The 23305-nt window shown below is 37.2% G+C and overlaps 1 protein-coding gene and 1 non-coding gene across 2 annotated transcripts in view; both read right to left on the bottom strand.

The window, feature by feature from the left end:
* Window positions 1–23305, bottom strand: part of NUP205 (nucleoporin 205) — a 68529-nt gene that overhangs the window by 25971 nt on the left and 19253 nt on the right. The window contains exons 9-22 of the mRNA XM_037513925.2: window positions 21662–21778; window positions 21342–21479; window positions 18521–18671; window positions 17031–17236; window positions 15504–15686; window positions 13083–13133; window positions 12109–12318; window positions 9288–9387; window positions 8509–8646; window positions 7385–7574; window positions 6583–6703; window positions 5086–5167; window positions 4320–4484; window positions 3685–3809 (exon numbers count right to left, since the gene is read on the bottom strand). Of these exons, the coding sequence (XP_037369822.1) occupies window positions 3685–3809; window positions 4320–4484; window positions 5086–5167; window positions 6583–6703; window positions 7385–7574; window positions 8509–8646; window positions 9288–9387; window positions 12109–12318; window positions 13083–13133; window positions 15504–15686; window positions 17031–17236; window positions 18521–18671; window positions 21342–21479; window positions 21662–21778 (1977 nt within the window). The remainder of the gene's footprint in view (window positions 1–3684; window positions 3810–4319; window positions 4485–5085; window positions 5168–6582; window positions 6704–7384; window positions 7575–8508; window positions 8647–9287; window positions 9388–12108; window positions 12319–13082; window positions 13134–15503; window positions 15687–17030; window positions 17237–18520; window positions 18672–21341; window positions 21480–21661; window positions 21779–23305) is intronic.
* LOC119252041 (U1 spliceosomal RNA) lies at window positions 3976–4135 on the bottom strand. The gene has a single exon (XR_005126708.1). It is a non-coding gene; the product is annotated as a U1 spliceosomal RNA (small nuclear RNA).

Genomic DNA, 23305 nt, shown 5'->3' with positions numbered 1-23305 from the left:
AAATAATAGAATTGGAGATAAAAGCTTTGATCTCAAATATAGGAAAAAGTGAATATAATATGTATAAAGAGCTCCATTAGGTTTATGAATATCATAAAGATGTAAATAGATAAAATGGCAAAAACATTTTAGATGAAGAAAAACTAAAATAGCCTATAATCAAAGAACTATGTCCATCCTTTTCAGTAATAAAAAAAAATCTGGGCAATATTAAGGCAGGTGTCTTACTGTAAATCAGCAAAATACTGATTTTTTAATTTTAATACTGATTTTTTAATTGCAAAAATCAAATTCCAGTATCTGGCAAAGGAGTAGTGAAAACTTCCATGACTGATTCATTTTATTACTATTCATTGTTTTTCATACATCAGGCACTTCAGATTCATCTATTATTGACACCATTTAATATCTATTGCAATTGTTACAATTACTTGCAAATTAAAATCTGAACTCATAAAAGTATTCATATTCTTTGACCCAACATAGTCTTCATTAACAGATACCATATTTGCAAATTCGGGTACATGCTAAAGTTTATTTCTAACTCCAAAATCACTTCTTGTGCTTTGGGAGTCACTCACAGAAAGGCAAAGAGCAGCAAAAATTCCAGTCACCCAACTTGCACATTCTCAGCTGAAATTGAACAAGCTGCCTTTTTGTTTCAGGCTTTTTAACGCTATAAACACGAGTCTTTGTCACAGTCTATTTATTGCCCTGTTTTTCACCTTCTTTGTACTTTCTGTGAGTGATCTTACTGTTGCCCGCAAGCACAGTGCTGATGTCCTGTACAAGGTTCCTAAGAGCAAGGAGCCTATGATGAGCCTCACAAGGAAAGCTAGGTCTGAGTGTCAAACTCCTGCCATGGGTTCAATGTTAATGAATCAACAATAAATGTTAAATCAAGTGTCATGAAACAACACAGAGAAAACAAGGTTATGTATTCATCAGTTGATGAAAATGTTGCTATCAGAGGTTTGCAGAAATCTCATCTTATGTTTTCCCTAGGAACACAAGCTCAGTATTTACCAATTTAGTGTTCTGTGACTTTTATAAACAGATAACAATTGACTATAAATCCATGTCTAGTTACAGATTAAAAATATACAACAAAAGGCAACTACACACTAGAGCAGAGTAACAAGCAGCAAACAACCTAAATGTAACTTACATTGTAGAAGCATAGAAAGTACATAGAAAGAGAGGAAGGGCACAAAATCGTATGGCTACTGCATATAACTAAAGAAATATGCATTCTTAAGGAAAAAGGGAGCACAAGGTAAAAAGTAGTTCTATTGCAGATGTATGCTAGTCTTTCAAACAGCTTTGATAGTGTTTTCCATGCCCTATAAAAAAAATTTAAGAAGCTAACACTGAACTTCACAAAGCAAAACAATAATCAGCATCTATATCAGATGACCAGTTAACAAGACACAGGAATAGATGCTCAGAGATATGGGAGACAGAACACTGTTGGAGGAAGGACAAAAAAAAGTGAGTCGCAAGCCATTTAATGGGTATGTGCCCGGTCCCCTTTCTAGCTCTCAGGACCAGGCAGGAAAAATCTCCATTCTTGAAAAGGCAAAGGCATGAGATTCAGTTTAGACTTTTTCACCCTGAAGACCTTCAATTGCTGGATGATTAAAGTATCAATAAAGCCCAAATTATTTCCCTTTGCTCAGGTTTACTGAAACTAACAAACTCTTCTTAGAGGTTTGGATTTCTTTCTCAAGCCCAGTGAAGTATACACCCATAGGTGAAGAAAGCATGTTTCATTAAAAACAGAACAGTGCTTCTTGTTAAAACTCTGGGTTCTACTCAGCAGGTCTGGAGTGGACGAAGATTCTGTACTAACAAGCTCCCAGGAGATGATGCTCATGATGTTAGTCTGCATTCTGAGTAGCAAAGTCACAGAGCATATGTTATAAAACTGGCAGGCTGCTGGGATACACATGCTGTGTTTGGCTAGAACAGTGGTTTAAAAAAATCAGGGGCTCTAGCTACCCTGGCATGTTTTCCTCCATGGTAAAAACAAGCAGGTGCTGAGAGGCAGGGCACATACTCTCCTGCTGTCAGATTCTTCTCTCCCTTCCTCTCACCACCTTTTTGTCTTAAATATGGCTTCATTCTCTTCACCTGCCTAATGAGTAGTTTAGATGAGTAAGTTGATTCATTACTTCTACCTATGTATGTCAAATTCTGTAACACTGTGTTAAAATGAAAATGTACATCAAGTTTGACCTCCCCCCCACCCCATTAAGTAAGAATGAAGTTTGACTCCAAGAAAGACCGAGCAGCAGTACTTACAGTGAAAGGGTGTGTGGGCAGCCAGAGCACAGGAGAACAACAAAGAAAAATCTCCATGTCACTAAAAGCTAATTATGTATTTCTTTATGATGAACCTGTGAATCTGGGTTCCATTTAAACTGAGAAATTAGTGATGCTCTATAAAGTCTACTTCTTAAACTAATAGTTATAAAATGAATAATAACAATAAAGGTAAGAATTAAGCATAAATAAATGAAAAAGTAGGGCCTCCCCTGGTGGCACAGTGGTTGAGCGCTGGGCTGCGAGGCTGCCCGCGGCCTCTGCAGCGCCGGTTCCATCCCCAGCTGTCGGGCGAGGGTCCCACATGGTGCGCAGACCTCTCCTGCCACGCCCACTGCTCCCCTCAGCAGTGTATTTCGTCAGTCTGTCTGTTCTGTTCCCCACTCTGGTGAATTCTCTCACCCTCCCGCACTTCTGACTGTACACAGTGCTTGTATAAATAAATCTTTAAAAATAAATGAATGAATGAATGAATGAATGAATGAATGAATGAAAAAAGTAATTCAACTTTCTAACACCTCAAATAGCTACAGGACTACATAATTTACATGGATCTTGAAAAGCACTTTTACCACATTCTTATTTAAGTCTCACAACAGTCCATTTCATAGATTAAAAAACTCAGAGACGTTTGTATGGCATGCCCAAGCTGACTTAGCTAGTTAAGGGGGGTAGAGGTAGGAATCAAAGTCTTCTGACCCAATTCTACTGCTCTCTCCACTAAAAGAAAACCAACTTGAAACAAAGCATCATTGGAAAGTTTCTACACTACTTGGTCATTATGTTACAAAAATTAATTTCCCTCATGTTTCAAGTCAGTGGTACATTGGATCTGTAAATTTAAAGGATCCTGGGCCTCCCCAGTGGCACAGCGGTTGAGCACTGGGTTGCGAAGCTGCCCGAAGCCTCTGCAGCACCGGTTCAATCCCCGGCTGCTCCCCGGCCACCAGAGGAGGGTCCCACATGGCGCGCAGACCTCTTCTGTTGCCCGCTGCTCCCCTCAGCAGTGTACTTCCATCCTTTTGCCTGCTCTGATCCCCGCTCTGGCTCTGGTGAATTCTCTCACCCTCCCACGCTTCTGACTGCACCCAGTGCTTGTATAAATAGATAGATAGATAGATAGATAGATAGATAGATAGATAGATAGATAGATAGATAGATAGATCTTAAAAAACATATTAAATTTAAAGGATCCTAAGATTTGTGTTTTATGGGTTTTAAATGAAAAACTGGTAAACTACAACATTAACTCATTTCAATTCAGTCTTACTGTTCATTATACTACCATAACTGTGGTGTAGCCAAGGAGCTAGTTAAATTGCTTCTGTTCAGGCCCACAAAGAGCAGGCTTCTGTATACCTGGTAACACAGCTCAGCGAGTTGAGGGGATTCTCTCACTGCCACCGGGCCTGTCCTCCCTTCAGTTCCTTTCTCCAAGATGTTGAGGATAGCATGAAGGCACGTCCGTGGGCAACCTAACACGCCTACATGAGACCAAAAGGAAACTCCGTATTTAAAATTTCTGCATTAAGACCCTTAAATTATTCTTACAAAAGTTAAAATTCTATAACATGTGCAATACTGTAAATACCCTTTCAAATACTGATAAGGAAAACTGATGGATACTAATTCTCTCTCTTTTTTTTAACAGTGGAGAGCATGAACACAGTCCCCCACTACCACAAATTAGGCAGTCATTTCCCACATTTGGGGAAATTGCAGGGGTCAGCACATCCAGAGTGTAATGGATGAGTCTCGCCCCAGGGAAACCAACTTTGTGGTCATGGTATCTCCCCTGCCAGGTAAGTAAGATAGATACTAATTTTCTCAGACTTGCTTTGTCTAGGCCCGATCTAAGTCATCAAGGTAAACCCATCACATAACCTTCATTATTCACTTCAGTGACTTAGCCCACAAGCCCAATATTCAATAAATCACCACTTAGTCACCTAAGCATGAAAAGAAACAAAGGCCTACGTGTCTTATAGCTGTACCTGGATCCTGAAGATTTGTGGTACTGACAGGCTTTTTTAATTCAAAGCCCAGTAGATAGAGAGCAAGACTGGGTGGATTTCTTTCCAAAGAGGTGATGAGAAGATTCAAGATGTAGATTCTTGTTTCATGACGGATTCCAGCTAACTTCTTTTCAAGTTCTGACCCTTAATGTGGAAATCATAAGACAAAATTAAAAATAAGTAGTTAACATAAATCAACTTTAGGGCCTCCCCGGTGGCACAGCGGTTGAGCTTTGGGTTGCAAAGCTGCCCGCAGCCTCTGCGGCGCCGGTTCGATACCCAGCTGCTCCCCGGCCACCAGAGGAGGGTCCCACATGGTGCGCAGACCTCTCCTGCCGCCCGCTGCTCCCCTCAGCAGTGTACTTCGGTCCTTCTGCCTGCTCTGCTCCCCGCTCTGGCTCTGGTGAATTCTCTCACCCTCCCGCGCTTCTGACTGTACCCAGTGCTTGTATAAATAAATAAATAAATCTTTAAAAAAAAAAAAAAAAAACAAACCATAAATCAACTTTAAAAATATGAAACTTGTGTTCCAAACCCCCACATTTTCTTTGGTTCCAGTTTACCCAACTAGCCATGTTGATTTCAGATTTGTTTAGAGACTTCTCAAGTCTTACACATTAATGTTGGCAGATTCTCAATTTTCCTTACATTACCGCTAGACTGTTAACAGTTTTTGAGAATTTTTTTCTTTTATTAAGTTTTTATGTAAACTAAAATATATAATACATGTCAATCTAAGACATACCCTCTTCTAGACGTACAAATTCTTCTGTATCTTCACTATCCAAACACTCTACAAATCCAGCCATCAGCTTCTGACTTACACTCTGAAGTTACACAAAGATTAAAAAATGACAAATTATAAAAAGTTTATAAATTATTAGAAAAATGATAAACATAATACATGTTTATAAGCATTTATCTATAAAGATAAAAGGAAATCTGCTTAAAACAAAGGAATTGGGTTTTAGTTGTTATTAATAGAAAATACGGTTCCTTAAATTGCCACAAGTCAGCTCTCTGTAGAAAAAAATTAGACACAATTATAAAAATTTATTGATTTCCAAATGTGGTTCCCTAATTATCCTCCCCAAAGATTCAAACTAGTTTTTCTTAAAAAAAAAAAAAAAAAAAAAAAAAACCACATTAAATTGGCCTTTCTTGACCTCTTTGTTATATATTCATCATTATGAGAGTTTAACTAAAATATAATTCTTACCTTCTCTCCTAGGAAGTGTATTACTTATCACCTGTTTTATACCTCTGAGACATTAAATACTATTTACCTCCTTAAGAAATTCAGTAGGATGTTAAAATCATTAACGGTAATTTATATTAAAATGAATGCCAGTAAACTGAAAATCTTAATCTTCAATATCCCTGGATTATCTTGTGATTTCATGAACCTCATCTAAAAACAGATCTGATATCAATATTTTACTATAGTGGTTCTCAACTAGCTGATATTGCCATCCCAGAGATCACTTAGCAATATGAAAGGGCATCCTGAGTTATAACAAATAAAGGTTACTACATAAGCAGAAAGTAGCTAGGGAACAGTTCTAAGAGTTCTGCAATATTAGGGATGGTTACTACAAAACAAAGATCTATTTCATCCAAAATACTAGAAAAATCTGTTTCAAAACACTGACGCACATACAATAAAATCCTTCAACTAGCTAAAGTAGTGATTTCCAATATAAAGATACAATGAGAAACAAGTCTATAAAAGGGAGTGTGGGGGGAGATGGGAAACAGCAGTAGCCCAGTTGTAGTTATTCAGTGAATAGAAAGAGAACTTACAAAGTTCATTATCTTTGATATCAGTGCATTATCACTTGATGTGACACAAATGTGGGCCAACAGAAGGTCACAGAAATAGACAATGTACTACAGTCAGACATTTAGATTTAGTCTCAGCCAGAACATAGGCAACTGACTTAAGGTTGAAACAAAGATGAAAAAACAGTTACAAACCTAACCGTTCTAATGTACTCTTTCATTAAGCCGTATAGTCACACATTATTGTACCAAAAAGTATAATCACAGAGTAGATGCAGTATCACTGGAAATAGTATTATCTTCAAAAACAAATCCCAATTCAGGACATGGGCAGATTTTTACCCACTGTATATAAATATACTTACTCCTAGAGAATTTTTCCACAAACAAAACTAAGATTCTTCTACAGACACATCCATATATACTCACAATGCACAAAAATAACAACAAAATCAGTTACCTGGTCATGTGTGAAATCTCCAACCAATTTTATCTGAATATTGGAGTTGCAAGAGATACAGCAGAGGATCTTGGCACTCTCAAAAGCCAATTCTGGATTGTTATTGCCATGATACAGATACCTTTAAAAGAAGAAAACATTTGAGTAGCAATGCAGTGAAACTTTTGTCTTTTCATTATGCTCAATAAAAAACACTTAGACCAATGCTTCTTCTACCCATATAGTATTTTTGGGTAAATTAGACAAAGGTTTCCCCTTCTAAAAAGATGCAGCCTGTTAGGGGTTGATTTGTATTTGTTTCCTTCACAATGCATATGGTGATAACAAACCCAACAACTTCCAAATAAGGGACCTTATTTGGAAATAGGCTCTTTGTAGATGAAATCAATTGTGATAAGAGGTCATTAGATAGGGTCCAAATTCACAATTTAATGTCCTTATAAAAGGGGAGCATTTAGAGAGAGACAGAGACACACACACAGAGTGCCACGTGAAGCTGAAGGCAGAGATCAGGGTGACGCTTCTACCAGTCATGAAACACCAAACACTGCCAGCAAACTACTAGAAGTTTGCTCCCCAGTCCCATCCTCCAAACATCCAACCCCTATAGTAAACAAACAATATGAAAATTATGTCACTTTATACTTAGAAATGTTTAGGACACAGAATACAGTTTCAGAGTAACTAACATCAGAGGAGCTAAAAGAAAGCAAGAATAAAAACAGGCCGCAAATGTAGAAATCAAAGCTAACAGGCCCATTTATTTCAAAGAGCCTATTTTTCTACTACAAATTGTACTTACCTGGCAATATTCACCACATTATCTGCCTTCTTCGTTCTGGGATTAATTCCCTGCAATAGCTGTTCCAAAGGAGAGACTATCAGAGCCAGTTGACTCTCTCTTAAAAGATCCATGAAAAGGTTTTCCTTTTGTAGAGTAAGATTGAGAAGTGCAAGACAATGCTGTACTGCTCTCTCCAAGTGTTTCTTCCCTAGAGAGCAAAACTGAAGTTAGAAAGCTCCACATGAATCTTAGAAAATCAGTCAGTTCTTAGGAAAACAAGATGAAGAATTCTAGATTCTAAAAGCCTTCCAGTTTTCAAGCTTTCAGCAGGAACCTCACACAAGTGCTTGCCCATGCAAGTCAAGGTAACACTTGTGACCCAGGTTACTTTTCTGCAATGGCTTCTCAGTCATGTTTCCTGTAATTTCCCCCTATTAGTTGTCAGATGAGAATTAATCTGGCCCCAGAGGGTACTTAGCTATGTCTGGAGACACTTCTGGTTGTCACAACTGAGAAGGTGCCACAGGCATTTTAGTGGGTAGAGGCTTAGAATACACAGGATTGCCCCCACAGCAAATAATTAGTCAAAAATGGGGGCCTCCCAGGTGGCACAGCAGTTGAGAGCTGTGCTGCGAAGTTGCCCGCAGCCTCTGCAGCGCTGGTTCGATCCCGGAACGCCGGCGAGGGTCCCACATGGCGCGCAGCAGACCTCTCCTGCCGCCCACTGCTCCCCTCAGCAGTGTACTTCATCAGTCTGCCTGTTCTACTCCCTGCTCTGGCTCTGGTGAATTCTCTCACCCTCCTGCGCTTCTGTCTGTACCCAGTGCTTGTATAAATAAATAAATAAATCTTTAAAAAATAATAATAATAGTCAAAAATGTCTATGGTGCTGAGACTGAGAAACTAAAGGAGTGATTTCCAAAATAAAGCTACGATGAAATACATCTGTTTTCACTTTTAATATACATATTAAATAAAATAATAAATTTTTATGTTATGACTCACTGACAATATCACTATAGATACAGAGAGAACATTACCATGTAAAAGAGCTTCAGGGATCATCTATTTCAAGCCATCAGTTTACAAAAGATGAAACTATCAAAGTTGTTTCCAAGACATGATGACATTCAAGCACATACCTGGGAAAGGAGCATAGGTGTCAAGCTGCTTAACGCCTTCTTCCAGTAAACTAAGGGCAAGTTCCAACATCTGTGACTCATTCAGAAGATGATACATCAGACTAAAGCCTGGTGGCTTATAGGCTATGATTTCTTCTCCTAAAGAAGACATAGCAGAGTCTTACAGATGGTGAATTGGCGTTTTTATTATATCCTCAATAACACAGTATCTATGAGATTTGTAAATTAAATAGCACCTAAACAGATGATGGCAAGTTTCAATTTAGAAACAATAACACAAATTGTATACACTGGAAAATCTTCAAAAAGCCGATATGGACACAGCAGTTAGTCACTAATTATAAACATGTAAATGTTAACTCATTAGAGAATCTGTAAGGCAGTGCTCTTGATCCTCCAACCAGTACAATTTGACTTTATTTTCTCTTACTCAGGACAATTAAAATGAATAAAATTATGTTACAAAAAAGATTAAATTTCAATTTAAATTTATAAACAAGTTATTTATAATTTACATATATAATTTATAAATTATACCTAGCTTTATAAATAACTGACACCTTATTTTTTTGTATATTTTTCCTTGGCCATAAAATGACAAATTATGTTATAAAAATATGTTTATCTCATGAGAAATAAAATGTGTTGCTGAAATTGAAGAGTTGTCTTTATGATGAACTAAGAGTCATAAAACAAATTTACCTGATTTTTTTCTTCTCTAAAAAAAAATAAATAAATAATAACTGACACCTTATCTGAAAGTGACATAATTAAATTACCTTGTAGTTCCACAAACTGGTCTATGAAATCTTCAAGTTGAGGCTCATAATCTCGGAGCAATTTATAAAACACCTCCAAAACAACCTCAGCAACTTCCCACTACAGAAAGACACAAATTATTTCAGTAACAATCACCCAGGGTGATAGCCTTGCTAGGCTTCTTATTTTTATCACTTTTCTCCAGAAAAGAAGTCAAGTCTTTCGTCTACCTAACTAATGCATGCTAAGCAAATTGAAATCTTAACTCACTTTATTTTGTTAAAAGATAAAGGACTGGCTTATTCTTCAAGGTAAAATATTTATAAAAGCTTTACTCGTTTAAAACAAAACTTCATTTCTATAGCAGAAATTTGGATTTCATTAGCAAATCTAAAGCACCTAGCATCAAGTCAGTCAATGTGTAATTAAACAACATCAGATTTGGACACTTCTCCAAAGTATCAAATAGTTCACATTTTCTCCAAGAATCTCAGGGGGCAAGGATCTGAAAAATCATCTTATCTAATCACCCTTACTTCACAGGCAAAGCAAGTGAAGTGCTAAGCCCAAATGCTGTCCCCAAGACCCTCAAGCTTGGCAGCAAGCATGCTGAGGATTCACATGCTGGGATTCACATTTCCCAGCCCTGGGTTCTATGCCATGGCTCTAGCCAAAGAAGTGAAGAACAAAAAGTCACTGATAGGCTTGCCGTGAATGACCCCATAATTGGCCCTTAGGTTTAAAATGTTTTTAAAGTCTATGTAACAACAAAGAGAAAACTATTCTAAGAGAAAAATTTATTCCAAAGGAAAAATATACATGGTGGCATGGTTAAATTAATATTTTGTTTTAAAAAATCCATTGTAAAGAATTTTGATAGGACTGAGCTTCATTACTACACACAGGGTGGTTTTTTAAATTATTTTAAAAATCTTTATTTCTTCACATAATTTTATCAAGGCTGAGTTTGGGATTTGGGACTATACAGTGAATTTTGTTATTATTTTTAAATTATTCAGGAAAATATAAAATTTTCTCTATTTTGTAAATTTCTCAAGATTATTTATCAAAATAAATTTATTTACTTAAATAAAAAAGATTTATCACCACATGATAATGGATTTCAGGACTGATAAATATAGTCTCTAATACTCTATCTCAATCCAAAGCACTGTTTTTGTGAGAAGCTAGTGCTCTAAATTATAGTGATATAAGTTAAACCTGAAAGAAAAACTTTCAAGTGAATTAAATTCACAAAATTGAGGGAAAATTTCTTTTGGTAAATATGTTGTGGGGGTTTAGGGGTGAGGACTGAAATTAATGTTAACTGGGGGAAGCAGCAGCACTTGAAATACAGACATGCGTGAGTGAAAAAGAGTAGCACCTGGACAGAACATGGCTGAATGAAGCTCTCAACACAAAGGTCATAAAAACCTTTTCAAGAAAAGGGAAATAAGGTATTTAAAACAAATTCAAAAAATATATAAGAACACGTGTTTGAAGAGATGACAATTATCAGCATCCATATTCATCTGAATGACTTTTATCAGTGAGCGTGTTTGCTACTGTTTTCATCCGATAGGAAATGTTAGTAATTCTAGGATTAAAAATGCACCTCTTCAGTATTTATTTTTACTATACAATAAGCCAAAATTATAAAGCAATTGATTAAAAATGAACTTCAGTTATTTGGGACTAGTAGAAACAAAGTATGTGTAGTGATAGGGCAATGAATAAAATAAATAATGGTGAACACAAGTAAGTAAAGACGGTATCATTAAAAATAATGATTACGGTCATTAAAAAGACTTTTCAAATTATCTAAATTATGAAAAAATCTTCATGATACTGTAGTTAGTGGCCAAAAATGGATACAAACTAACATAACTAATTATTTCAATTTACATATATACCCACAGGAAAAAGACTAGCAATTATCCTTCCTTTGGCAACAGGATTATGGGTGATATAATTCCTTCCTGTCTTTTCCGTATATTCCTAACTGTCCCAAATTAGCATGAAATAAATTATTTTTACAATCATTAATATAACAACAAATAAACCCAACAGGTTCAAAAACAGCAAACTGTGCGTAATGTGAGGCAAACAGTATTATAGACTAAAGTGAATCACATCAGAACCTGGAAGGGTCTCTTACATAGCTTAGTGGTTATGAGCTTGGATCTGGAATCAGAGTCCTAGGTTCAAATCCTGGTCCTGGACCTTAGGCAAGTTTCTTAACTTTGCTAAGCCTCCATCTGTAAAATGGGAATATTAATAGTATCTGCCTCAAGTAATACTGGAATTACATAAAATGATATATTAGATAAACTCAGTTAAGAGTGGGTTACAACCGGAGCAAATATGTCAGTATGCTTTCAGGCTCAATCCATGGCAGATATCGTAATACACCTTCCCACTAAGCCAACGCTCTACAACCCGTAAGTGCTACTAATGAATAGAAATCGGTATGTTAAACTCATCCTTAATTCAGTCCCTAAACTAAATCATTCCAAGAAAAAATAGTATGTTACCAACTGTCAAAGGTATGACATTTTTGGTTAAATTCTGGTCAGCACTTGTTCATTCAAGGATCTGAATGAATACAAATTCATATAAAGTACTGTTCACTAAAAAGTCAGTGCTTAGCTTTTAGCGTCCAGATTTATTCCTTAATGCATATAAACTACTCAGACTATGGATGTTTTGGTGATTAAGACTGAATTTTAATAACTTTAAAAAGCTAAAATGAATTGATAGCACCTTATATGATAAATGAAAAAATGGAAGGAAGTGAGGGAGGGAGGGAGGAAGGAAAGAAAAGATTTCTCTGAACATAACCTTTTCAGCTGCTCTCCGGTAAGCTCTTGTGCGGAATCGGAGAAACACAGAATCTCTAAGGAACTGTAAGTAAGGATCAAAGCCAGGAGGCCGCAGTCCAGCACCCAAATTAGCAGGAAATGAGCTCTCCACCAGCGTACTAATAAGATGGCAAAAGGCCCGAGTCAACGGGTATTCTTCACAGCGGGATTCGATTTCATTCAGTTCAACCTTTCCAAGAAAAATTGGTAATGTCAAACTGTTGGCAACAAATGGCAAAGCATATTGCAGACATTAACTCCTTCATATTGCTATAATATCACACCAAAAGTCACAACAAATACATTTTTCATTTAAAAGAAAAAGTACAGACTCAAGATCAGTGAGATGGAAGAATCTAAAATGCCCACATATTATTACCAACTTTGAGTTAAAATTAAAAATCTTAAGCATTTCTTTAATAAAAAGAGAGTGAACATGGAGAAGAAACTGAAACAGTAAATTCTCACTTCAGATTGACTCAAGTAACCTAATTAAATCGAGTTCAAACCAAACAGTGAATATGGATGGTTACCATGTAACATCCTTTCCCAACTGGGAAATCTTTTTTTTTTAATTTTATTTTTATATTCCCCATACAATTGCAATCCCCTTATTTTGACCCCAATCGCTTCTTTCCCCTTCCCACCCCCCCTTGTGTGTATCTGGGTCATAGTTGTTTGTTGATTTTGACTTTTTCTTTCTTAGTTATTCTTTTTCCTGGTCCCTTATTTAGGTTTTCTAGATTCCTGCTATGAGTGAGACCATCTGGTCCAACTGGGAAATCTTAAGTATTTTGGTTCCTTTCATTAAAAGTTCTATCTCCATTTCAATACTGACTAGAAAATCCTTCAAATGAAAACATATAAATATAACCACAGTAAGAATAATTTCCCTTAATCTTATCAATATGTGAATATAGGAGGACTGCATTTAAATTAAAAGAAAAACTTTACCTCAATGCCGATAGCTTGTCTCTGGCTTGGAACTCTTACAGTCTGCAATATCTTAAAATAACAAGAATTAGATGTTGGTAGAAATCTTCATTCATCAAAGAGCAGTAATGAGAATGCAATACAATAGTCAAAAACCTCCCCACCCCTGCACTCATACATCTTACAATGTTGATCAGAAATAATAAATAAGGGCTTCCCTGGTGGCACAAGGGGCTGAGCACCGTACTGTGTGGTGATCCGCAGCCTCTGCAGTACAAGTTCGAACCCCACCCGGCCAGTGAGCAGCCCACATGGCACAGCAGACCTCTCCTGGCTCGCCCACTACTCCCCTCAGCAGTGTATTTCAGTCGATCTGCCTGTTCTGTTCCCCACTCTGTCTCTGGTGAATCCTCTCACCCTGCCCACCCCACCCAGCATCTCTGGACTGTGCCCCAGTTCTTGCATGCATAAATGAATAAATCTTAAAAAAAAAAAAAAGAATAAATAAAAAGACTCTGATGTATTTTCATCAGCAATTAGGTCAGGTTCAGATAGAACTTCCAATTATCTGGGCTTCTGAAAACTGGTAATTTTAAGTGCACACAACATGTTTTTAAGCAAATTTCCTCTGAGATATTTTAGGAATGAATCTTAAAACTTACAGGATACAATTTCACCAGCACTCAAGTCACTGGTGTGTTTAAAACCAGTGGTACTAGAAAACAAGAGGTATACTTGTTAAGAACAGGTTTCTGATGTGGGCATAAGTTTTGAGTTAAGATGTTTCATCCTCTCTAAGCTAGAGACCTAAGTGGTCTAGGGTATAATTAGCTATATTTAATGTCATGTTACTCTCGAGCAACTCTTGAGAATAAACTTTAGGTGGAATTCTTAAAAAAAGAAAAAGAAATCTTGCTCTAAGTTAGAAATGTAAACCCAATCACATTTCATCTTAGGTGAAAGGAAGCACTAGGCACCCAGGACACAGGTAAGTACTGATACACTCAAGAATGAAAAAATGAAGTATTAATATCAACCCAAAAGTGACTCTGTCTCTCAGCACACAACATCTTCAGGGCACACATGTTAGAAAATGACTAGAATATTTGACTGCTTTAAACAGTAGCATCTATGAATAATGTGTAAGAATCTCAGGCTCTCATATTATTTCTAAGACAACACACACTCCATTTTCTTAAAGAAATTTCTATAAAGCACATCCTTATGTTCCTTTTTACTTTATCACCTATAGAATAACTATACCTCGGCAGAAAAATTCCAGAAAGGCTTATGTTTAAAAAGTTAATAATTCATTGAGTTCTCAAACTTTCTGTCATCTGTATTTTTCCCTCCCATTTCAGCATACATATTCCTTAAATGTATAGAAGTTAAAAATCCCTTTGATCACATTCCCACTTTTGCCCAAAGTTAAATTTAAGGTCCTGGTGTAACCGCCAATAAAAATTCTGGCCGCAATTAAAATTTCTGTTACCTTATAAAACAGTTGCCCTGTCCTTCAATGGAAAACCACCTAAGTGCAATGTGTAGCTGTCCAGAGGTACTTCACTCTGGTATGGGACAGAAAGAGCACAGAAGGACCAGAAGGGAAAAGTAGGAATTCCCCACATTTAGTGAGAACAGATGACTTCAGAAGGTTTACAACAGATTGATTTCAGGGAATTGAGGACTTGTGTCCATTTATTAATATATTAATATATTGTCCATTTATTAATATATTGAAAAACAAAGGCTTAAGGAGCCAGTCTTTAGTAGCCTAGTGAAGCTGTCAAGTGATCTAAGAGAAAACTCAAATCTAATAGTTTGTGTTTTATTTTAGTCCTGCTTACAACTTTATTTTCAAACATATTGTAAGCTATCATCTGCATATATCTACAATGTGGTAAGAATTTTTCAGATTTTTAAAAAAGATACAAGCTCTTAAAATGTTTAAAGAGGCCTACTGAGGGCTTCCTTGGTGGCGCAGCGGTTGCGTGCTGGGTTGCGAAGCTACTCGCAGCCTCTGCAACACAGGTTCAATCCCTGGCCGCCAGCAAGGGTCCCACATGGTGCGCAGACCTCTCCTGTCACCCGCTGCTCCCCTCAGCAGTGTACTTCGTCAGTCTGCCCATTCTGCTCCCTGCTCTGGTGAATTCTCTCACCTTTCCCGTGCTTCTGACTGTACCCAGTGCTTGTATAAATAAATAAATAAATCTTTAAAAAAAATTTTTAAAAAAATAATGAGGCCTACTGATACTATATATTTTGTATAGTTGTGTTAAGTCTAATAGTTTCTGATGTTATACTTGATCCCCAAATTCTAAGTTTCTATTACGAAGTTCCTGGCACTCTAAGCATCTCAAATTGGAGGCTCTTGTTTCCAGGATATTACCAAATCTCATTTCCAAACTGTAATAATAAAAATAAGAGAGCTTGTAAATATACCTGAGTATATTCCAGTGACTGCCAGAGGGAAGCAGCAATTTCAGGAGATTTTCCAAAAGCTGCAAGTGTCTTCAGCAGCTCAGCTTTTAGAACAGGGGGGATACTGCACTGCAGGAGTCCCAGGATCACTACCACAGGGGTCCACTGAGGGTGTTCACAAAGTGCCAAACGAGCGTTTTCACTCTAAGGATTGCACACAAAACAAATGAGACTTTCTGCTTAAAGGCTAGGAAAAATGACCAGTAGTCACCTAAATTGCTAGCAATTCCACTGAATAGTCATGGTTTGACACATGAAAACAAAGATTAGGTTAGACCTTATGCTCAGAGTCTACCAGTGGATCAGATCAGACTAGCTCAGTCAACATAAAGAACTGAGGATAAATTGCCTTTGTAGAAAGTACAGGAAATAATAGAGATAAACAGTCTGTCAGTCACATAAATTTTTAAATCCTTTCTGGAAGAATACATTTTTCTGTAAGATAAAATATAAATGAACAAATACCTGTATTTTTCTGAGAAAAAAATGGAGACACAGAGAAGGTGTCAGTATCACTCAATTTAAATTGAGAAAGAATTACTATCTTTATGTTTTGGTGTTTAATAATGTTGAGCATTGGGCCTCCCAGGTGGCGCAGCAATTGAGTGCTGGGTTGCAAAGCTGCCCACAGCCTCCGCAGTGCCGGTTCAATCCCCGGCCCGATCCCTGGCTGCCGGGCGAGGGTCCCACATGGTGCGCAGACCTCTCCTGCCGCCCACTGCTCCCCTCAGCAGTATACTTCATCAGTCTGTCTGTTCTGTTCCCTGCTCTGGCTCTGGTGAATTCTCTCACCCTCCCACGCTTCTGACTGTACCCAGTACTTGCATGCATGCATGCATGCATAAATAAATAAATAAATAAATCTTTAAAAAAAAAAAGGAAAGGAAAAAAAAGAATGTTAAGCATTATCAGAAAAGCCAAAAAGTTGGAAGACACCACGCCTATCCTTCAGAGAACGTCAACACTGAGCAACTTTACTTTGCTCAGGTGAACAAAAGAAATAACTAGGAGAGATTTCTAAGCAGGGAAATGATGTAATGAATATTTTTTACAAAGACTAATTTGGTGGTAACAGGTAAGATGCTTTGGCATAAGAAGAGAGAAAAAATCAATACAGCAAATAATTTTTCTTTCTAATAAAGCTATTCTTTATGTCTATACATACATCAACACACTTATCACACATATGCTAGAAAACTTTTTAGAAGGACGCGTATCAACAACTGATTCTTATTTGCCCTTCTGACTAGTTTCTCTCCAGTGTAGGGTATTATTTTCATATAAGCTTATAGCAGTGAGCAGGGGTAACCAAAACTATACCCTCTGGAGGTGGGGAAACAAAGAGCCTGAGAAAAGAATGCTATATATATGCCAAATATATCACTTTTAAACTGTAAGCATTACAAGAAAATTTGGGGGATTCTTCAAGGCCTGTGCTAGAATACAAATAAAATTATACTCTCATATGCTGTGGACGGGGTAACCTACCCAAGTGATGATGGTAGATGTGAGCTGTAAAAATGCAATCAATCCATCTTGCTCCTTCTGCGTGATGCCACGTGAGGGAAGGTGACGGTACTGAACGCTATCTGCACTTGGGAGGTCCTTCCGGAGGTGTTCGTGGTAAAGCATTAGGGAGTGAAAGAAATGTTCCCAGCTAACAGGACTGCCACCTGCTCCCTGAATATTCTCAACTGTAAACAAAGACAGACAGAATTTTCTCTCAAAAATGTCTAAGTATTTTTGAAAATGGATGGAGAAAGTCAATAAACGTTGCCTTTGTCCTAGATAAATAATATGTTGTCCTGAAAAAAGCAGTGTTGCCTCATCTAGATAAGTAGTGTGTTGAAAAGTTTAGAATCCCTCTGCAAACTAGAAGTCTGGATTAATTCCTCCTGAGAGCTGTAAATGGGTGGTATCCACATAAATGCAAAGATAAATCACTTCGAATGTTAGTTACCTACTTCATATGGAGGAGAGTTCAGTGTTGTCACATCACTATATGGGGCTGCTTTTCCCAAGTAATTGCCAAACATTGAGCTTAAATACCCAAAGAAAGAGATAACTAGTGGCCTCCCTGGTGGCGCAAGGGGTTAAGCACCGCAGTATGAAGCAATCTGCAGCCTCTGCAGCATGAGTTTGATCCCCGGCCAGCTGGGGAGCAACCCACATGGTGCAGCAGACCTCTCCTGTCTCACCCGCTGCTCCCCTCAGCAGTGTATTTCAGTCAATCTTCCTGTTCTGTTCCCCATTCTGTCTCTGGTGATCCTCTCACCCCCACATCTCTGGCCTGTACCCCAGCTCTTGTATGCATAAATAAATAAATCTTTTAAAAAAATAAAATAAAAAAAGAAAGCGATAACTAGTTTAGATATCAGGCACTGGGAGCAAAAGCATCGCATATAAGACAAGCCCCATTTATATGTCACCTTGGATAAATCACTGAACTTCTCTAAACCTCACTTTTCTGACATGTAAAGATGAAAGTAATAATATCTACCTAAAAAAGCAGATGTTTAATAAATTTTTCTCTTCCCTTTCACAGTGTTTCAGACAAGTCTGAAAATTATATGAGGAAATTGGGAGATGGTCATGAAAAAAAAGTTTTAATTACAGAAATCTAGAAAACAAGTACCTATAATGATAAATGAATCAAACCTATGTGACAAGGGTATATATTTTATGAAGCACCAGACGTGTTCTTAAAATTTTATATATTAATTCTGATTTCCCAAACTGAATGGTATTTCCTAAAACAAATGGTAAAAGTCCGCATTTGTGAGACCATAATCAGGCATAACTTAGGCATCACTCACTAACCATAAAGACACCAGGGTGCTTCTTTCCCCATTTTTATGAAAATAATTTATACACCAAGTAGAATTTAGTACAAATAATCAATATTCTTTAATAGCCTGGGGAAAACTGAACTCAAGAATGTCTCAGTGAACTTAGACAAATCCCCCTATTTTCCTTACCATGACTACTGCCATTGACTTTGAGCAGGCTGAAACAGTAGTGGGCACACTGCGGCCCATTGGCCAATCCCTGGAGCATTTTCAAGTAAGGAATATAAATAGTTGGAGGCAACAGGTCACCCATTTGCCTCACAAACTTTGACAAGACAACCTGAAATAGGGAAAAACCAATAGTTTACATGAACCATACCTTAACTTTAAGGCAACATGGACTAGCTAATATAAATAACACATGAAATGAAACTAATAAAGTACTCTCATTTAACCCAACAGAGACCAAATAATGTGGTATTAAGAAAAATTGCCTCTTCTGTTTGTTCGCAATTTAATGCAATTACAGAACAATATTCTTATGAACATGAAGTACATTTCTAAAAAACATCTCAATGTCACACAACATAAGACTACTCACATATACATATGTAAAACAACTGAAATTTATTAATCAAAATTAACTAGTTAAATTCAAAGACATTATAACCCAGAGTACCTACATCCCATCAAATTTAGTATGGAGACCTAGGAATCAGAAAGATTTTTGATGGTAATCCTAAACACATTTTGTTTTGTGTTCCCACAATGCCAAATTCCTACACAATTCTACTTCTTAGTGTTTTCTTTTCTTGCATATACCTCAAATCTATTGTCAACAACTGAAATATGATTCACACTCAATAGCAGAACTCAGAATAGAGAATGTTACAGATTATTGGAAATTATTGTTAAATCTGTTAGGGATAACATGGTTTGTGATTATGTAGAAAAATATCCTTATTTTTACAAAACATTAGCTTAAACAACAAGAGGTAAAATATCATGTTGTATATAACTCACATTAAAATATCCCAGAAAATAAATATAGCAAAAGTAACAGTAGTAGCTGAGTAAAACAGAGTAAGATGTTCATAGTTATTAAATTAAGAGGTAGGGTGTTCATCATATTCAGTAAGTGTTCTCCCTTTCCTATGTTTGAAATTTTTCATAATAGAAAGTTGTTTTTAGTCTTCAAAATTTTTTAATAAATGCTCTCTAAAACATTTTTTTAAATGGAGGAAAAATAAAACAATAAAATATAGTTTAAAAAAAAAAAGATGTCAGGGCCTTCCTGATGGTGCAAGGGGTTAAGCACCGCACTATGAAGCAATCCACAGCCTCTGCAGCACAAGTTCAATCCCCAGCCGGCTGGGGAGCAACCCACATGGTGAAGCAGACCTCTCCTGTCTCGCTCGCTGCTCCCCTCAGCAGTGTATTTCAGTCAGTCTGCCTGTTCTGTTCCCCACTCTGTCTCTGGTGGATCCTCTCACCCCCCGCATCTCTGGCCTGTGTCCCAGCTCTTGTGTGCATAAATAAATAAATCTTTTTTTTTTTAAGATTTATTTATTTATTCATACAAACTGGGTACAGTCAGAAGCACGGGAGGGTGAGAGAATTCACCAGAGCCAGAGAGGAGAGCAGAACAGGCAGAGTGACAAAGTATACTGCTGAGGGGAGCAGCAGGCGGCAGGAGAGGTCTGCGCGCCATGTGGGACCCTAGCCCCATGGCCAGGGATCGAACCAGCACTGCTGAGGCTGCGCGCAGCTTTGCAGCCCAGCACTCAACCGCTGCGCCACCAGGGGAGGCCCAATAAATAAATCTTTAAAAAAAAAAAAGATGTCAGATCATAGATTCTACTATAAATGAAATATGTGAGGTGTGGAAATTTCTAGATCCGGAAATTCCAAAAAAGATGAAGACAGATAGACAATCCATCTCATTTGCTATAGTATATCCTGCAGGATAGAAAATGGACGTTGCATTATCTACTGACTCATAGTTGTAATCAATTATAACTTCTAAGCTGCTTCTTATAGTACTTGTACCTCTTCCATCTTCCCCAATTTGATAAGAAAGATGTATACTGGTTATTGGCATGCCTATAGGAACAGACCAATACTAGTTAATACTAATAAAATTCAAATAACTGACATATAAAGAGACTAGAACCTTTCTGTCTCTATTTTACTAGATACCTATTATTTAATAACTAACTGACTCCATAAACTCCAAAATGATCAGAACTTAAATTTAAGAATTTAAAAGTCCCTTAAACAGGGCCTCCCCGGTGGCTCAGCGGTTGAGCACTGGGTTGCAAAGCTGCCCGCAGCCTCTGCAGCGCCGGTTCGATCCCCGGCTACTCCCCGGCCACAGGAGGAGGGTCCCACAAGGCACGCAGACCTCTCCTGCCGCCCGCTGCTCCCCTCAGCAGTGTACTTCAGTCCTTCTGCCTGCTCTGCTCCCTGCTCTAGCTCTGGTGAATTCTCTCACCCTCCCACACTTCTGAATGTACCCAATGCTTATATGAATAAATAAATAAATCTTTAAAAAAAAAAAAATGAAAAAAATGAAAGTCCCTTAAACAAAGGGGAAAAGTACAAATGTTCAAAGGTTACACTAGTGATCCTTTCTGTTAATAGCAATATCAGGAAATAACATTTATTCATGCTTTCAAGGCTCCTAATTACTATTCCAGAGTACAAAGTAAAAAAACGAAGCGGGCCTCCTCGGTGGCGCAGCAGTTGAGTGCTGGGCTGCGAAGCTGCCCACAGCCTCTGCAGCACTGGTTCAATCCCCGGCTGCTGGTGAGGGTCCCACTTGGCGCGGCAGACCTCTCCAGCCATCCGCTGTTCCCCTCAGCAGTGTACTTTGTCAGTCTGCCTGTTCTGCTCCCCACTCTGGCTCTGGTGAATTCTCTCACCCTCCTGTACTTCTGACTGTACCCAGTGCTTGTATAAATAAATAAATAAATCTTTAAAAAAATAAATAAATAAACAAGGCACTTACCTGGCGTTGAGGGGGTCGCTGATGAGCCACCCCAAGGTAGGATCCCATGATTGTAGAAGTCTGAAGAGGCTCTGAGGGACACCAATATTCTAGAGCAAGCTCCAAATTAAAAGGGTTCTTTTTATATAGCTCACCAATCTGCAAAGAGTAAATAAAGTCTGTGGGAAAATGTCTATAACTCAAATATTACTTTAAAATAAACATCTAACCTTTATTGGATTCACTTGTACATTCAAAATATTAAACACACCTGAAGATTTTCAAACTTAGGGAAAGATTAATGAAAGGAGGGAGATAATCCAGCCAACATAATTACTTACCAAGAGCATTAAGTGTTCCAAATCCCTTCTAAGAGAGATGGGGGGTTCATTACCCATCTGCATACTCATATGAATCATTCGAGCATCTTCATCTGCCCGATTCTTCAACTGTTTCACCTATTGGATTTATTACATGATTGAATACACAAATTTATTAAAGAGATTAATAATAAAACCAGAAAATCAAGCAACTATCCAAAAGTGATTACATGAAAGAAAAACTATGATATATCTATTCCATGTTAAGTGAGATGGAAAATTATGCTAGGAATTTTGTTGCAATATTACTATCCATAATTTATAATATCTTAAAACTTCAAGCATTTCTCATAAAATGAGTTTAACTACAGTGTTTCTCAGTACCAGGCATTTTGGACAGAGCTGGATAATGTTGAACACTACAGAATATTTAATATCCCCAAAACTACCCACCAACTAGCAATGTCACTACTACAGTCCATGAAACAAGCAAAACTAACCTCATTCATTTCCCAAATCCACTCTGAAGGACATTATAGTCTGGTTAAAACCATTGCCTTATTATACTTGGGTCAACTAAATGATAACTAAGAAGTTAATTCTCCCTTAAAAATCATAACTAGACAAATGCGTAATTACAACTGGAGATTTCAACATTCCTCTTTCAATATACAATAAAACACCAGAAAGGAAAGCTAATTAAGAAAAAAAGGAAAAACACAAAAACAAGCATTAGGAATGAAAGAAGAAATATCACTACAGATCCCATAGACATGAAAACTATAATACAGGAATATTAGGATAAACTTATACCTTATATCAATTTGTTAATTTCAATGAAATGGAGACTAACAGACACAAACCACGAAAGGTCATTCAAGAAATAACCTAAATAGTCCTGTATTGATTAAAGAAAGTTTAGTATTCAAGAATTGTGTAAATAAATTCATTGTTTACCATCTCTAAGCCATTTATGACTTTGTCTTTTCAAATTTCTCAAACTTCATCTTTCTAGATGACATTATCTTTCAATAAATCAGAGTTCCATCGGGACTAATGAAAAACTTAAAGCCTCAACCTTTCTAAGGCTTCATTTCTGCAAATGTAAAATGATTTCTTCCTATTCCAAAACTCTGTGATGTTAATCTATCAAGTCCTTCAACACTAAAGTGAACTGTAAAATACTTCTTAACTCTTCTAGTCCAGGTGAGCCCTTAGCCTAAAGGAATTCATTATAATTTATTGTCTATACCTTTCATTTATTCATTACCTGTATTTTTCTATGTCTATCTTATTTTTCCAACTAGATTATACATTCTTGGCTGGCAAGGAACAAGTCTCCTATTTATTTGTCTTCTTCACTTCTCCAGGAATACAGGAGAAACTCAGTAAACACCTCATTCATCATTTAATGAATAAACACCTCACTCCTCAATCATCTGTTGCCATTCTGGGTACTTTTTCCATTTGTCCTATGTTTTTGGAATTATGGTATAAGAATTGCACAGCAAAATTACAGGTGAAGATCCTTCAGGGTGCTTTTATTATACACACACAGAAAAGATAGTTTTATAGGGCTTTGCTTCCTCATTTACTTCTTGCCACCATTTTGGTGGCCTTCTCAGCATAAAATGGCATACAGAACATATACTATAAAAGAAGTCT

Source organism: Talpa occidentalis, unplaced genomic scaffold (genome assembly GCF_014898055.3).
Source record: "Talpa occidentalis isolate TD23 unplaced genomic scaffold, MPIMG_talOcc4v2.1, whole genome shotgun sequence".
NCBI lineage: Eukaryota > Metazoa > Chordata > Mammalia > Eulipotyphla > Talpidae > Talpa > Talpa occidentalis.
This window is presented reverse-complemented; position numbering and strand designations above follow the sequence as displayed.